At 46.9% G+C, this 17,198-nt stretch overlaps 3 protein-coding genes and 1 non-coding gene across 6 annotated transcripts in view; 1 reads left to right on the top strand and 3 right to left on the bottom strand.

Annotated features, from left to right (window-relative positions):
- Positions 1-367: 367 nt before the first annotated feature.
- On the top strand, positions 368-12,032 carry mAChR-A (muscarinic Acetylcholine Receptor, A-type). Of its 2 annotated transcripts, none has more exons than NM_166668.2 (5): positions 368-1,064; positions 5,614-6,738; positions 7,043-7,226; positions 7,285-7,421; positions 8,806-12,032. In NM_166668.2, the coding sequence occupies exons 2-5, from the start codon at positions 5,783-5,785 to the stop codon at positions 9,893-9,895; spliced, it is 2,367 nt and encodes a 788-aa protein (NP_726440.1). In that variant the 5' UTR covers positions 368-1,064; positions 5,614-5,782; the 3' UTR covers positions 9,896-12,032. The 2 variants fall into 2 exon arrangements, with proteins under 2 accessions (NP_726440.1, NP_523844.2); NM_079120.3 differs by having other exon boundaries at positions 368-1,068; positions 7,285-7,472.
- On the bottom strand, positions 11,922-12,831 carry CG13578 (uncharacterized protein). Its single transcript, NM_138063.2, has 2 exons — positions 12,412-12,831; positions 11,922-12,356 (listed from the first exon to the last, which is right to left on the bottom strand). Exons 1-2 carry the CDS (start codon positions 12,533-12,535, stop codon positions 12,043-12,045), a joined length of 438 nt encoding a protein of 145 aa, NP_611907.2. The 5' UTR covers positions 12,536-12,831; the 3' UTR covers positions 11,922-12,042.
- Positions 12,832-14,188: 1,357 nt separating this feature from the next.
- The window catches only part of bs (blistered), a 33,613-nt gene continuing 30,603 nt past the window's right edge, over positions 14,189-17,198 (bottom strand). For both annotated transcript variants that reach the window (NM_001299908.1, NM_166667.3), the window contains exons 3-4: positions 14,896-15,247; positions 14,189-14,835 (exon numbers count right to left, since the gene is read on the bottom strand). In NM_001299908.1, the coding sequence (NP_001286837.1) occupies positions 14,672-14,835; positions 14,896-15,247 (516 nt within the window). In that variant the 3' untranslated portion in view covers positions 14,189-14,671. The remainder of the gene's footprint in view (positions 14,836-14,895; positions 15,248-17,198) is intronic.
- On the bottom strand, positions 16,526-16,599 carry tRNA:Asn-GTT-1-9 (transfer RNA:Asparagine-GTT 1-9). The gene has a single exon. It is a non-coding gene; the product is annotated as a tRNA-Asn (tRNA).

Genomic DNA, 17,198 nt, shown 5'->3' with positions numbered 1-17,198 from the left:
GCCGACTTGTCTTCGCCACCTGGAATTCCCCCCAGCACCCTTGCACAGAAATCGCCCTGCCCCTCCCCCCAGCCCTAGCCCAATTGGACTGTTGCGGCGTTTCATTCATATTCATCCATTAAGTTCCGCTGCCAGCACATTTTCGGCTGCACACACACAGCGCCAGCCCGTTTTTCCGTATGTCCTTTGTGCGAGGGTGTTGGTAAAAGGATGCTCGCCATGCTGCCCAAAAAACACAAATTCCATCATAAAGAACTCGCGTCGCCCACTCTCTCCCTTACGCTCTCTCTCGGCTGCTGCTCGGCTCTGGCTCTCTCCGCTCCTCGGCTCTGTACCGTTATATACCTTGGCCAGAATTTTCAGCTTCAGTCCCGGATGAGATTTGGCAACGTGCGCTACAGCCTCTCTAGTTTCGCGCTGAGAAGTAGCAATAATAACCGAGTGAAAAACAAACGCGTGCAAGAGCTGTCAGCGGTTTCAAGGGAATTTTTACATCGAGCAATAATTAAGTACCTTAGCTAAAACAAGTCATTCGAGTTGTGCCGTGTCCGTAGAGCGAGTAAAACAAGCCCAGTTACAATGTTAAATGTGCTAACTTTAAGCACGCAAAGTCGCCGACGTCGGCGTCGCAGTTCGCATTGTGTATAATAAAATTGGCGAAAGGCGAAATGAATTGAGCAGGATCCAAAGAGCAGGAGGCGGAGGCGCTGGGGGCGGGGCAGCCAGGAGCGGCAGGATACGATACTAGAAAGCAGAGGCGAAGATGTGCGCGCACAATACAAAAAATTACAAAGCATACTTTTGGGAGCGGCAAATGGCCAAAATCAACAGAAACAGCAAAAGCAACACCAACACCAACGCCAAGGCAGCGACGCCAGCAGAGGCAGCATCTCTTAGCCCAAAAACAAAAACAAAAACAAAGCCAGTTACAACAGCAGCAGCAACAGCAGCGATGTCACCGTTACAACGGAACCTTACCAAATAAGCAATAGGTTAGAGCAAGAGGGCACGCGAGCGCCACAAGAGAGCGACGACAGAGAGAGAGGGAGCGAGAACGAGCGCTAGTAAGTAAGTGAGAGTTCAGTTCCCCAGTGTGTGTCTGTGTGTGTGCGTTGGTGTCGCCGTCGACTGCGGCGTCGGCAGCGCTGCTTTCTCCGTTTCCAGTGCTCTCGTTTTGATTAAACTTTGTGCGAGTAGGTCGGTGGGGCGCGGCTCAGCCACCCCCTCTCCCCGCTCCCTGTAGCGCCACCACCCCCTCGACCTACAACCAAGCAGTTCGCAAAACCTCACCCGAGTCTACACAGCGAGAAACGTTAGAAACCATTAGCTGTACTGGCAAAAGCGTGCAATTCTTCAAGTTTACACGAAATACAAATTCACTTAGCTAATTTGAAAATTAATTAAGTATTTATTGTCATATAGAGATTATTACTAATCTATGGAGTGGGAGTGAAATAATGTGATAAAGAAGAATGAGAACTGCAATTTTTCGCCAAGACAAACTGTTTTTCTCTAAGTGTGTGCGCATTTCGCCTGCCAATATGCTTAGCGGACAGCCGGAGCATAAGGTGAAAGCCAGTCCAGCAATTTAATTTCCGCAAACAAGCAGGCAAAGCAGCTCGCATTTCGGTCCAAGGAAACGCTGAAAAGAAGGCAGCACGGAACAGGCAACAGAAAGCAGTCAACAGCTAACGGCATCCGCTCGGCATCAGCAGCCATGTGGCAAGCAATTAAACTCGCGCGAAATTAACATAAGCCAGCAGAAATGAAAGAAGAAATGGGCGCAGTGAAAGACAGGGCGCTCGAAAGTATGCAAGCTAGTTGGCCTGCCCATCCTTTCCATTTCCTTTCCGCTGCCTCTCCTCTCCCAAAGTGCGTGCATGCGTATGTGTGTATGTGTGGGCGGGCGAGTGGGTGTGCTTAAATGGGCGTGAGCCAGTGTGTGTGAGTGTTGACAGAGCCCGCATAAAAAGCGGACCAGAACGAGAATAACCAATGCAAAATAAAGCCGACTGTTGATGAGCTGATCAAAAATATACACTTTGAGGACAGTGAAGCTCGGCAATAAGGGAAGATAATTTGCGCGCACGAAGCGAAAGACTTCGATAACGAGAAAGTCCTTTCAATTGTTGGCAGTGTTAAAGTCCATTGCATTTCCTTATTAAAAATTTATTGTTACATACTAAAGGATCCGCAAAAGCTGGTGAGACAAACAAGTTACTGTAATCACTGATTGATTAAATACGGGATTCTCTGTTTTTCCCAGCCATTTGCAAATGAAAGTCGTTAGTCAATACATCACTCTTCATTAAATCAGCGGTTGCCAGGAGCTTACACATAAGAACTGTGTCACCTGATCGCCTGTAAGCACCTGATAAGGAGAAAGTTACAATCATCCCGGGCGCCACTAATTGACTGGCGTTATAATTTATACGGGTGCGATAAACATCGAGATTTACAATTGCCAAAACTGCATTTGGCCATAGGCCTTTTCCACAGAAGCGGTCTACAAGGCACCACATAGTTTCCATGGCTGAAAAGTGAAGTGTGATTTGATTAGCGGTTGCTTAGTGTGCTCACTGTGCTTACCCCATCGTTCCACCAGCTCGTGGCAGTGTCATAAAAATAGCCTAATAAATGGCAAAACAAATCCGCGCGGGTCGCAGGTTGCTCAGCCATGGGAATGTGTGTGTGTGTGTGTGGTATATGGTGTGTTGTGTGTGGTATATGGTTACTTGTGTTTTTGCGCCCAACGCATTTGATAATAAATCCATAAATCCTTTTTTATGGCAGCCAAAAAGCGAGGCACGGCAACAAGAAGCTCAATTCGATTACTTGCCGAAGGAGCGGTCGCCTGATAAATTTGAATGTAACATAGGCGGACAGCCGGCAATGGCAGCTGATTACTCATAACTACAGTTACCGAAAAAAAATATGGACGCCAGTTTGCTGTCATCATTGCTAAGTCATCATTGAAAAATGTATAGTTTACATTGAAATTGTTACAAATTGAGAATATTCTCTGAATGCGGATATCACCCCTTTCTAATCCGGAATTTCTTGGAAGTGAGCATAATGTCGAATCAGTTTTTATCGGTGTAGCTTTGCCCCACAAGTCCGTAATCTGACGTGGCCAAGTCAAAATCACGTAGCCGAGAAATAGCGCTCCAACTACTTGGGTCTCTGAAGAGAAAGCCCCACCATGGGGATAAACGAGAAGTACCGAGTCAGTCACACGAGCGATTTGTTTTTTCACTTATTGGAAATGTTCTGCCCTCTCCATTTGTTGCTGAGGTTGAGGTTGAGGTTGTTGTTGTCAGTACGATACGTCGGCTCAATTTATGGCGCCCCATTGGTTTTGCCCATCTCACCAGTTTGTTGGCTTGTTTTGCAATTGATTTATACGTGTGTGCGTGTTTTCAATGAGATAAACAGACGGATTTTGATTGATTTATTGTTTAACCCTGCATTTAATTGGGCATCCTTTGGAGTTATACCTATAAATAGCCCCATACAGGAGCAGAGCACAGTCGGTGGAAATTACGCATTTATTGAGCCCCACAAAGGTCAATTGAACCATAAATGTGCACATTTCAGTTAGGATTTGGAGTAGCAAACGTGATGATTCAATTGGCTTGTTAAATTGATTTATTTGCATTCGGCTGGACATTCGATCGCATATATGTATGTAGTTCTTCGACCTAAAGTAGGCAACAGTATTTTTAAAGGCCAATTAATCAGCCATTCGGTTTGTTTTCTTGTAATTCAAGGCTTAATTAATTGGTTTTGTTGGAAAATTGCATGTCTATTCAGGCCATTTGCTGTACGGAGAATCCATTTGGTTGCAAGTTTACGTCTTTCACAGGACAAGCCATTGAGGATAGGAAATATTTCCAGGAAAAGTAATCTACTCTACAAGATGTACTATTTCAGTTCATGGGATGCAACATCTGAAGGAAGTCGCTCCAATCGGGTGATGTGTGTTATTATACGTCGATAACGTTTAACTACAAGCCTATAGCAGTTAAGATTACAGAAGTGATTGCGCGTTGATAACAGCCCTGAAATCAAATATTAAATAGGTTTTCTGCAAAAAGATACGTAAATTAGTTTTCTGGAATTTGACCCTTTTGTGGCATGATTTGTATGACATCGGCCTGACCAACGACAATGGCGCGGCGCACAATAACTTCGCATCCATTGAATGCGAATCAATCACGGACAGCTCATTGTGGCCTGTTCATTTCGCCACGTATCGTGGCCTATCAATCAGGTGGCAGCCATGGCGTATGCGTAACGTGGCGGCTTTTCATTGCGAGATGGTGAAAAACTTTCCAAATCAAAGTCGCCGCACACAATGGCTGCCAAATGAACAAGCTCCCCACACCCTCCTCCAGATATCTATAGGCATATGGCCAATGACAACATCAATAGTTTTGAAAAGTGTCAGAGGAAGCCGCCTGGAACATTTCCGTGCCAAAGTGTCGGGGCTCGCAGCTCGCAGCTCGAAGCTCGATGCTCCTTGTTCGAGCCAAGTTCCTCCTCGACTGTTGCACGGCTGTTGTTATTTTTGTCGTTTTTGCCACTGCCATTGTTGGCAACAGTAATAAACGAACAACAAATGTTGTGGGTGTGGCTGGAATGGCTGAAATGGCTGAACGGCTGCAAATGGGCGACAGGGGGCTGGCTGAGGCCTGCCAAGGAAACGCATTCAAGCCGTTTTCATTTTCATTTACATTTACATTTACATTTACGTTTTCATTTCCATTAAAACAAATCACACAGAAAATGACATTTTGCAGAAAGCACAAAGCCAGTCGGCCCCTGGCATTGTAAATATGTTATTTTGCTTCCTTTCCCGGGATTCCTTGCCAAGATGAGATATATCAAAGGCCATTGCTGGGACAGTTTCTCATAAATCTCGCCGTTCTTTTTCATGGCTCTTGGCCATCCGCTGGCTTGGGCGTTCGAAATCGTGTGACTATATGCATTTCCCAGCCCAACATGCAATTACTCTTCGAGCCTGAAGGCCTCAAGTCGATTATAACCGCTAAGCTCAAGTACTTTACGGTGCTTAGCCGCCCAAGTTGGCCTATCATAATTATCGCCGCATCCGGATGCGAGAAACGCGCATCTCGCAAGGAATCTTCATCGCCATAATTATTCCAACCGCAAGTTATTCCTTTCGCGCACAACGCCCACCGACATCTTCTGACATTTACACATCTTGCTGGTTAATTTAATAAATTTTTTCGACGCCACTTTGCAGCTTATCTCTTAGCATCTATGTGAAATTTATTACGGTCTTTCAAAGGGCTGTAAATTTATCAAGTTACGAGATCTTCGGAAAGTTAACTATAGGCGGTAAAGGAGTTTTCAGTTTAGATGCTCGAGTTGGTAATGTGTACTTAGATTGCTGCTTTGAAAAATGAAGTGAAGTGTGCTTATGTTTGTAAAATCATTTGAGCTTATATGCAGTTATTAATGTACATCAGTTAGAATAGTATTCTTTTACTAAATGTGAAAAATAAGTTTAAAATAACTATTTTAGAATGCTTTTCGGTCGGACCGTTTACATATCCCACCTAACTTCCATGTTTTTCTTTTATTTAGGGTCTGGGGAAAATGGCCAACGCCTTGCGTGGGTGCAGCGAAAAGGATAAGCAGTGGATGAGGCTCAACTAAGAGACAAGCCAAACACAGAGAGAGAGAGAGAGAAAGCTAACGACAGCGAGCATCGTAATCCATACAGCTGCAAAGTAGATAAAATCACGTATCCGTCATGGAGCCGGTCATGAGTCTGGCATTGGCCGCCCATGGACCGCCTAGCATACTAGAGCCGCTGTTTAAGACCGTAACCACGAGCACAACGACCACCACCACCACGACGACCAGCACGACGACGACGACGGCGAGTCCTGCAGGGTATTCGCCAGGATACCCGGGCACCACTCTTCTGACCGCCCTGTTCGAGAACCTGACGTCCACGGCGGCGAGCGGGCTATACGATCCCTATTCGGGAATGTACGGAAACCAGACGAACGGCACCATCGGCTTCGAGACAAAGGGACCTCGGTACTCACTGGCCTCCATGGTGGTCATGGGCTTCGTGGCGGCGATTTTGAGCACGGTGACGGTGGCGGGCAATGTCATGGTGATGATATCCTTTAAGATCGACAAGCAGCTGCAGACGATCAGCAACTACTTCTTGTTCTCGCTGGCCATCGCGGACTTCGCCATTGGCGCTATATCGATGCCGCTTTTTGCGGTGACCACAATCCTGGGCTACTGGCCCTTGGGTCCCATCGTCTGCGACACCTGGCTGGCCCTGGACTACCTGGCATCGAATGCTTCAGTGCTGAACCTGCTGATCATCAGTTTCGATCGGTACTTCAGTGTCACTCGACCGCTGACGTACCGCGCCAAAAGGACCACCAACCGGGCGGCGGTGATGATTGGCGCCGCCTGGGGCATCAGCCTGCTCCTCTGGCCGCCCTGGATCTACAGCTGGCCCTACATCGAGGGCAAGCGGACGGTGCCCAAGGACGAGTGCTACATCCAGTTCATCGAGACCAACCAGTACATCACCTTCGGCACGGCACTGGCCGCCTTCTACTTCCCGGTCACCATCATGTGCTTCCTCTACTGGCGCATCTGGCGCGAGACGAAAAAGCGGCAGAAGGACCTGCCCAACCTGCAGGCGGGCAAGAAAGACTCCAGCAAGAGATCAAACAGCAGGTGAGGCATAAGATAAGTGTATACAGTAAGATCTCTTGAAGAATTACTTTAGTTTCAGTAATACCTTAAATTAATATTAAATTATTTAACGTTGCGCTGAAATATCTTGTTCTTATTTGGCGACTCAATGAGCTGCATCATTTTAAATTTGAAATGTAGAAACAGTTCATTTCGCAGCTTATCAATTCGTTTTGTTTGATTTTATGTCACGTTGAAACGGGCATGATTACAGTCGAAGCCTTTGGTCGGTCTAAATATATAACTAAGCATTTGAACAAATAATCTTATTTTGTGATGTTTGCAGTGACGAAAACACGGTGGTGAATCACGCCTCTGGCGGCCTGCTGGCCTTCGCCCAGGTGGGCGGAAACGACCATGACACCTGGCGACGTCCGCGCTCCGAGAGTTCACCGGACGCGGAGAGTGTCTACATGACCAACATGGTCATCGACTCCGGCTACCACGGGATGCACTCGCGCAAGTCAAGCGTAGGACACTCTGACCGCCTTTTCCCTGTTCCTGGTTACTAATTCCCACTATCCACAGATCAAAAGCACGAATACAATCAAAAAATCGTACACCTGCTTCGGCAGCATCAAGGAGTGGTGCATTGCGTGGTGGCACTCCGGTCGCGAGGACTCCGACGACTTCGCCTACGAGCAGGAGGAGCCTTCTGATTTAGGGTATGCAACACCAGTAACAATTGAAACTCCTTTACAAAGCTCCGTCTCCAGGTAGTAAAAACAATCAAAATTCTGAACTTTAATCGTCTATATTTCGAGTAAGCCGACACCGCACCCACTCTCTCACCCCAAGTTATATGCGTACGACTCGTACGACTTCCATTGCACCCATTGCACTTTTCCGAGAGCCAAACAAACAACCTGCACCCAAAACACATATATCGATTCGATATTCCGTCCAATGTCTGTGCACACAAACGCAAAGTGGCAGTGGTGAAAAGTGTCCAGGAGGATGAGTTTGGTCCCATTCTCCACTGGCCACCACGATGCACCAATCCCTTTCCCTCTCCCTTGACCATTCCCAATCCTCCTTCCACACACGAATCCATCAAAGTCATAGCATCCAGCACTAAAATAATCCACGTAGATGGAAGGCTTTGCACCACTGCACACATCGGGATGGAAACTAATTGAGGCTTATAGTCCAATGTAGTTGGAGCAGGACATTGTACTCCGGAGTTTGTTGATTCCGATGGCTGTAATTAATTCATGAAATTGGATTTGATCAAGTGATAGTTTAAGCTTAGAACACAAATCGCTCTACGAGCATTGAGACATTTCTGGTGTTCATATGCAGTGAAACACGAGTTGATGACATTTATATTTTAGGAATATGTAGAAGTTTTTCTAAATACTTATGGGATTTAGTTTATTATTTGATTAATATTTAATGTCTGTATATGATTTTTCATTTGTCTGCTAAAACGTTTAGTTCAATTTGCTGCATGCAAATGAAACTTTCACGAAATTGCACGATTGCGTGCAATTTGGTGGCATAGATCAGTGGGGATTAATTAGCAAATATAAACAGCTAGATAATTTGCTAATGTGCAAATCCATGTGGAATCTGAAAAAGCATAGAAATAAGTTGGGAAAATGAGCTTTTGGATGAATTCGCGATGTGTCGCCAGTCAGGGCGGCCCAAAAATGTGTAGGAAGCCCACTTTATACTCGATAGCTATAAATGAAACAAATGCCAGAATTGCATTTTCAAAAGATACGTATCTCTTTGACCGCTGGACTTGTTTCAATTTATGTGTGCCATTGGCAATCGGCTGGGTAATGGATATATGCTGCGATTTCCGGCCACTTGTTTTCATTCCAAATGCACTGCCCACATGCATGATGTGTTTCTGTGTCCTGTGTGTCTGAGTGTGCCACATTTGGTTGAGCAGGGGCACAGTTGCATCCAGAGTTGGCCCCGAACTGTTGTTCTTGTTCTAGTTTGCCTGTCAGTGTCGTTGGAGTGGTCCACTCTAATGCGTGTTTGTTGAAATGCTAAACCGATGCCACATCCTGTCTTCTCTCTTTCTTCACATCGCAGATGCACCTCGATGAACGTGATGCGGGACAACTACTCGATGGGCGGCAGCGTGAGCGGCGTGCGTCCGCCCAGCATTCTCCTGTCGGATGTCTCGCCCACGCCGCTGCCACGCCCACCGCTTGCCTCCATCTCGCAGCTGCAGGAAATGAGTGCGGTTACGGCGAGCACAACGGCGAATGTGAATACCAGTGGCAATGGCAATGGCGCCATCAACAACAACAACAACGCCAGCCACAACGGGAACGGCGCAGTGAACGGGAATGGGGCCGGAAACGGAAGTGGAATCGGACTGGGTACAACCGGAAATGCGACGCACCGCGACTCGCGCACTCTGCCCGTTATCAATCGCATTAACTCACGGTCGGTGAGCCAGGACTCCGTGTACACGATACTCATCCGCCTGCCTTCCGACGGCGCATCCAGCAACGCGGCCAACGGAGGAGGGGGTGGCCCTGGTGCCGGGGCAGCTGCCTCCGCGTCCTTGAGCATGCAAGGCGACTGTGCGCCCTCCATCAAGATGATACACGAGGACGGGCCCACGACGACGGCAGCGGCAGCTCCTTTGGCAAGCGCCGCAGCCACACGACGACCTTTGCCCTCGCGAGACTCTGAGTTCAGCCTGCCACTCGGACGGAGGATGTCCCATGCCCAGCACGATGCCAGGCTACTCAACGCCAAGGTCATACCCAAGCAGCTGGGCAAGGCTGGGGGCGGGGCAGCGGGCGGCGGAGTGGGCGGAGCCCACGCCCTCATGAACGCCCGCAATGCTGCCAAGAAGAAAAAGAAATCGCAAGAGAAGCGGCAGGAGTCGAAGGCGGCCAAGACGCTGTCGGCTATCCTGCTGAGCTTCATCATCACGTGGACTCCGTACAACATCCTGGTGCTGATCAAGCCGCTGACCACCTGCTCCGACTGCATACCCACGGAGCTGTGGGACTTTTTCTACGCCCTGTGCTACATCAACTCGACGATCAACCCCATGTGCTACGCCTTGTGCAACGCCACCTTCCGGAGAACCTACGTCCGGATCCTCACCTGCAAGTGGCACACCCGGAACCGCGAGGGCATGGTACGCGGCGTCTACAATTAGATAATTAATACTTAATCACCCATCATCTGGCCGGTTAACTACTAGTAGTTGCAATAAGTGTTGTGTGCTAGAATTTTGGGAGGCAGTAAAACCAAAACTAGGCTTAGGATTACCCATTGACAAGCAGTACTGATTTTTTGATGTCTAGCCCCCGACTATATACACGCATCACCCTTCCCGGAGGGTTGCCATACATAATTACATAAGACAGTTTCAGATGGGATATTTCGCACAAAGATCAGAAATGAGTTCTCTATTGATTGAAGATCTAGTTAGACAGGAACTTTCACCTACTTACCTCTTCCCAGCCAAGTTAGACCCACGAGGTTCGACCAACTGCTTCCAAGAAAGCCAAAGATCTCATTAAGGTATCCTTAGACTAGTTCCCCCGGCAACCCTCCGCAGCACCTGGTCAAATCAGAATTATCAGGATGACCACAGTCCTCCACCAGGAGGAGGAAGATTCCATTTTGTTAGGCGTTTACGTACTGTTAGGTAGGCACATGCTCGATGCAAGAAGAATTTAATACAAATATAATGGATTACGATTTGCAATTCATACATACACATATATAAGATATATATTTATTATTATACACATGGCAAATGAGTTAGCTTAAGTTGTTGGCGAAAGACGGAGAGGCATAAACCAAAAAAGCTTTAATACAAGTTCAAAGTAGGAGGATTAAGTTCCGCGGGCAACGAATGGCGGTTGCATCTTGGCCAACCAATGGAATCGTTTTGTTCTCGTTACGATTTTCGTTGTGTAGGCGGGGACGACATGATGGGATATGACATGTATTAATCGTACGGGGAATATTGTGATTGTACTGCTCGTTTCCAATAGTTAAATCTGTTTTTTTGTACATGTGTGTAGAAACCAAGATAGAAGGCCAAACAAGCGTCAACCGTGCAAATCAATTTGTAGACACATACCTGCTAATATATCGGAATATGTATGTATAAAAAAATAACGATTATTTGTATGTATTAAGAACGCAACCCACCATGGTTCGACAACTAAGACGAACCTTTTGTAACTGACGTGGCGAATGTACCCGCAACCGGGATGATCTTAGCCTCTTAACCAAAAAGTAACAGAGTAACGAGTAACAGTAACGCAAGCAATATGTTTGGGGCACGGGTGTCGAAGAGATGGCCCAGTTGAGAAGGATCAGGCCACAGACACGGACGTGGGGCGGGAATCAAGGATCAAGGATCATAAGCGTGGGAGTGCGCGTGCGGACCCGGACACTAGACGGATAGTATTAGTAACCCTAACAATAGGTTGTGCTGAAAGTGGCCAATCCGTTGACTGGCGGACCATCTCTTTGGGCAGCATCCCGAATCGTACCACAACTCATAGCTATTAACCAATTGCTTCTTCGAAGTGCACCAATTCCAGTAACTAACTAATAGTGAACCGCAAGCATATTCACATTCAAGGCATATGAGAGAGTAAAATACATACAGTGTAAGCAAACGACATCCAGGTACTACGATATATTCGATGCGATCGGGGAGCGAACATTTTTAATGAGTGTGTAGGTAACTAATTGAAATATTAACAAATTGTTGGCCCCAGTTAATCCGAGTGACGCGGGGCCTGGTGCGAATCAAGCCGAAATCAAAGCGACATTTGTAGTGTCTGTGACACAGTACGCATATTTATACCTAACGATACGATACGATATATACAAGTACATATATATAAATATGAACGTTAAATATGAAGTAACGATACCGAGCAACAAGAACAAGAACAAGCGTAAACAACCAACCAAACCAACCAACCCAAAAGACATGATTTACAACCACGCACACACATCCTAATGAAGCATATAGTACTGCAAACAATATATATCCGACCCCAGTCAACGCGAGTCGAGCAAACCAATCCGAAATACCTACATTTAGCCTTTAGACGTACATATTTAACACTCGATTACAAATAGATCACGTTTTGACTACCAAGAGAAAGGTTCGACATATAGGATTGCAACCAAGAACAGATGGACAGCATTTTGACGATGAGAGCAGATTTAATTGCATACAATCTAATTGTTTGGAAATATACTACGATATATAGTAATACATATATAATTTAAAGCTAACAATAAAAATGTGAATGAAAAAGAAGTACATAGCTAGACCTTTTCGGGTAGTTCCTCCTTGCCTTCGTTCCGGTCTCCTTCGCCTTCGCCAACGGTTTCCTCATGAGGCTTCATGAGCATCTGGGCATTCTTTTGTATGATCTCCAGTTTCTGCTGCATGAGCTCCTGGCGCCTCTGCTCGGCCTTTAGCTGCTTCTCCTCCAGCTCCTCCAAGGTGAGTGGCTCCGAGCTGGCCGCCTCCTGCATCAGTTGCTGAATCCTCTTCGGTGGCTGGCGAACCGTCTCGTTTAGCGGCATCTCCGGACCGTCATCGCTCTCCAAAGGAATGGTGAAGGCCTCCGAGGCAGCTGAAACGAGGTGCCTGATAAGATTCCCATTAATGGGTTTTATATCTCAACCTACGGTACTCCTTCTTGGCGGCCATTCTCGTTGTACTGGACTTGGCTGAGCAGGAGCAGGGCTTCGATGATTTGGTGTCTTCTACGGTGGCGGAGGTCTTGGAACTGGAGCAGCCCATGCTACGCATCCACTCAGGCGCAAGGCATTACGCCTAAGACTTCCGTTTTAGTGCTCCTGCTACCGATACTTTCGCCTTTACCGTTTCCGTTCGGCGGAGAGATGGCTAAGAGCGATGCCGATGTGATTTCCTTCTGCAGCCGCTTGGTTAGAGCCAACATTCAATTTCCGCCGCCGCTCAGCTCATTAGACTACGGCCGACTGCAGCGGAGGCCACGTTTAATGGCTCATTAGTATTGATTTTCGCAGGATTGGATTTTCCGCAGGTATGCTAGTCCTCCAGGACACAGCCGTTTGTAGGGACAACGCGATGGCAACTGACTACCGAGAAATTGCAATGCAAAGTTTTCCGCGCGCGTGACCATTATTAATAATCGTCGGTATGGCAGGACAGCGGAGCGGACCCGTGCCGCGACCAGGATCAATATTCACATGAGTTTGCGTGGGTGCGGTTAATAATGAAGCGGCTAGCCGGGACAAGCACGGGTGGACAGACAAACACACACATGACCGGGACCGGGACTTGCCCACAAAATGTCAATCAACTCTGCTGGCCATAATCAACGCTAATTGCGGTTCCATTCGCAAACACCGTCGATATCCGAGTTTAGTGACCCACTCAACTTTGACCGGGCCACAGCGAGTGGGATGGCTGTAGTCTTTGATTTCTGTCTCCGCCGTCAACACTCGGCCATAAAAGCCCACATGGCCCAAACAACTAACGGCTTCCGGCTGAAGACCAAGTCAACGTTGAAGACCAAGACCGAAACCGAAGCCCACGGAAACCGCGGCGCGTGCCAATCCACCGCCCAGGTCGTCCGTTGTCCACACTTAACCATCGCACAGTGGAAATGCTTGAAGTGGATATTTTAGAAAAAATTTGAATTATTTTGGAGCCTATGTAAGGAGAGTGGTTAGAAATTAGTGTTATTTATTTAAGCTAAGACAATAAGACACGGTGAGTATACAATTAGTGCTCGTTTCCCAGTTATTATCGTAAGAACAAAGACTCATATTCCACATATTAAGTTCTACCATTATTTTACTAAGAAATATTGTATACAATCCCCATAGTACTCCAATTGGTAAGTGGCAACCATTAGTATGTGCCACACGTTGCGCCTTTTGTGGCCTTTTGTGGGCCTCCTGCATGCAAAGTGCCTCCGCCGAAGCGGAAGTACTCGACCCGCGCCTCTCCTCCGGCCAGAGAGATCAATGGGAAGACGGGGACCTGGGCTCCTTAGCCCCAATCGTGGCCCATAAGCGGTAACAGGTGCTAGACGGCAAGTGCGACTACCTGAGCCGACGAGTAATGAGCGACGTTTAATTAGGTTAAGTGTCAATAAGATTATGTCGTCAATCAATCAATTGCACAATACCCACCACGGACACATCCATCAAGCGGCAAATACCAAAAGGCATTTTCCGTTGCTCTTTTTGTGAGTGTGCTTAATCCAAGCACTCTCATAGATACACACTACGTATAGTATATATACTAGCAGGTAGGTGTCCATAATCGTTGGGGCGGGCTCTCAGCTGCTTAAGTGTCATTTCACTTGATTGAGCCATGAATTACCTGGCTTAGTTGCCTGGAAATTGGCCAGAAGCATTTTAATTTAAAGGATTAAGCCGGCTGCTTGATAGTTAAACACACTGTGGTCTTGGTTTTATGCAAAAAAAGTGGTTTATATGTATTTATGTATTGTATAATAAAACAATATAAACTAGTAACAAAGCAACATGATCTCTGCGATTTAGGAACATCCATATCATCCTCATTTTCCATTTCTCATACAATCTCGATATCAGCAGATGCCTGTACGTTGTATAACTTGCAAAACTTTTAAAACTTACGTATGTAGATATGCCGCTGGCATCTTGGGTACCAGCTCAGGGTGTTTTTTTTCACTTCTCCTTGTATAGGTATAAAAAATAGTATATATACGGTATAGTAGATATAGTATGACTTAGACTTAGCAGGCGATCGTCATCCCCGGTGATGACGTGAAAACTTTGGATAGACTTTAAGAGAGTAGTGGGTGAGTAATGGTAATCTCCTGCTGATGATTTTTCCAGATGGTGTGGGCAAGTGTGGATAAACGCAGTTCTCAGTTATCTCATGATAAGCAGTAGGCGTAGCTGGGGGCTAATCGAACTCCTGTTTGATGGTCAAGGGCTTATCGGCACTGGCATCGTTCTTGACGGGCGTTCCCGATCCTGAGGCTCCTGATCCAGAGGCTGTTAGCTTATTGCTCTTTATCAGATTGGCTGCTGTGGAGCTGAGCGGTATGGTCACATACTGGTTGCCATCTGTAGGTTAAGCAACTGTTAGATATTGGGACTTTGCTTGGGGACTTCAGAGCTACTTACCCTCTTCGGCGTGCACCTGCAAGTGGCCTGACTGGATGAGCTGCCTCAGCATCTTCTGCGGTATGTTGGCAATCGAGGCAGCGGAGTAGACGTACTTGCTGTCCGCCGAGCCTCCTCCTCCGGCGGCGGTGGACGTTGAGGGTCCGCTGTTGGTGTCAGTCTGATAGTTCAATGCTGGCATGGTTTTGTGGCCAGAGGAAGCGGTGGCCGCCGAGCATGAGGCTGCTGGAGGCGCTGATACCTCTGTTTTGCTGGCCGGCAACTTGGTTGCCACCTCAGCAGCCTCCGCCGGCATCTCCACGTCCGACGAATCATCCGACTCGTTGCCCGACGAGGTAGGCGATCGGTCATCCTGGAAGGAAACAAGCAAAGACACCCGATTAGTGGAGTAGACAAACAGTCTGGCAGGCTGATCTTAGGCTAAGCGCAGCTCACGATGGCTGGGAGTGGGGATCGGCTGGGATCTTCTGTCTACCCGGTCCGCTGTTCTATATGCCAGCCAAGTGCAGGGAGCAAGGAGACGTCGAGATGACAAAAAAATCCAATATGTTTGAACCAAATATGGCGCGAAATTGCGTATAAGTGCTGGCCAGGCTGTTTGCCGGCACGCATCTCAATGAGCTGGCGTTGCCTTAAATGTGCACACGCGTTAAAGAATTTAGAATATTGATTTCTGGCTCTACGGCGAGCAGGGTGATCGGAGCGGGGCCATCATCATCGTTGCCGTCGCATCGCCTTGGATGGGATGGCAGCGAATGCGTCATTTTAATTTTGATTAGTGCTCAACCTCTGGGACGAACAAAAAATAAATCAAAATAATTGCAAACTGTAACAATGCGATCGCCATTTTGTGCGAGGGAGATCGCAGTGGCATTGCGCATACGCCGCGTGCCCCTGCCACATCATCAGCGGACTTCCAATGAAATTGTAGCAGCAGCAGCACAGGCAGCAGAGGCAGCGGCAGCATTTCGCGAAAGGCAAAATCGCATTGTTGCCGCCGACTGCTGACTAAAATGGGCGTCGTCATCATCGTTGTCCGCTGCCAACCGAGAGACTCGTCGACTCGACTCGACTCGACTTGGCCAGTGGATCAGGCGACCGCCTTTTGAGTGACAGCACCAAGACATTTTAATTAGCAAAACCAGCGACGACAAACTGTCTCCAAGTTGCCATGATACACTTGGCCACGTTGCTGGCGACACCAACATGTGCATGTGCAACTGTTGTTACGCTCGTGGTTTTCAGTTGCAGCAAGCAGATGCGAAAAAACCGGTGACAACACCAGAAGGCGGCTGAAAGTGGAGCTGCTCATGTAAAGGTTACATTGTGCCCAGGCTTGCATCTGCAGCACACACGTACATATAAGGCTTGAAATAATCCTGGTAATGGCTCTGCTATCGCTCAATAAAAATCAAATTATACGTCTGTTTGTCGTCGTTCTTTCTACATACGTAGGTGCCTAAAATATTCTGTGTTCACGGAATTCATTTGCAGACCTCCCATAGCGTGTGCGATTTCCCTTCACTAATTGCACACTTTAGATTCGTCGCACAAAAGCAATAAGCAAAAGCTTTATGAACTAAAAACATTATAGAAGCTATTTATTTAAACAAAAAAAAAAAGTTAGATGCGCCCCCGGGTGGACTCGAACCACCAACCTTTCGGTTAACAGCCGAACGCGCTAACCAATTGCGCCACGGAGGCTATTGGAACTCGCCGGGAAAAAAGACCCTTATTTGCTCACTGTGCAGATTTCTCATCCGACATCATCATGGGGGTTAAATCCATTATCAGCCGATTAAACTACTAAGCACTTCTTGCTCTGCAAATAACAATACGATCTTATTTAAGGGCTGATGTCATAAGAACACTTTATAATATACAATACAATTTGAAATTATTCTTTTGTCATTTTATTGCTGCATATACCAATCTGCAAAAACAACAATGTCGAGTGAGTAAGCATGCAACTGCCAAGAAGCTTAAACTATAAATACCAAATTATTAAAAACATTTAATACGCTTACTCGATGAAAAAGCTCTGTAGAAGATTTAGGTGGTTTTAATTTCATCGTATGCACTTTCGAGCTTATCTGTTAAATAGTTTATCTTCTGGTTTAGATGCTAAATGCCATTTTAACTTGCGCTTCATCAATATCGCATTTAACTTGCGACAAGTTGGGGTTGTCAGCGAATCGAACAGATTCATCGGTGGCTTCTTCTACTGCTGATTCCGATTCTGAATCTGAAGCTACTGCCGCTGCCAACTGCAACTTGCCAAATTGATAGTCGTGTGTCGTGCG

The sequence above is a fragment of the Drosophila melanogaster genome, chromosome 2R (assembly GCF_000001215.4).
Source record: "Drosophila melanogaster chromosome 2R".
Classification (NCBI taxonomy): domain Eukaryota; kingdom Metazoa; phylum Arthropoda; class Insecta; order Diptera; family Drosophilidae; genus Drosophila; species Drosophila melanogaster.
Note: the sequence above shows the minus strand (reverse complement) of the source record. Positions and strands in the feature narration are given on the sequence as shown.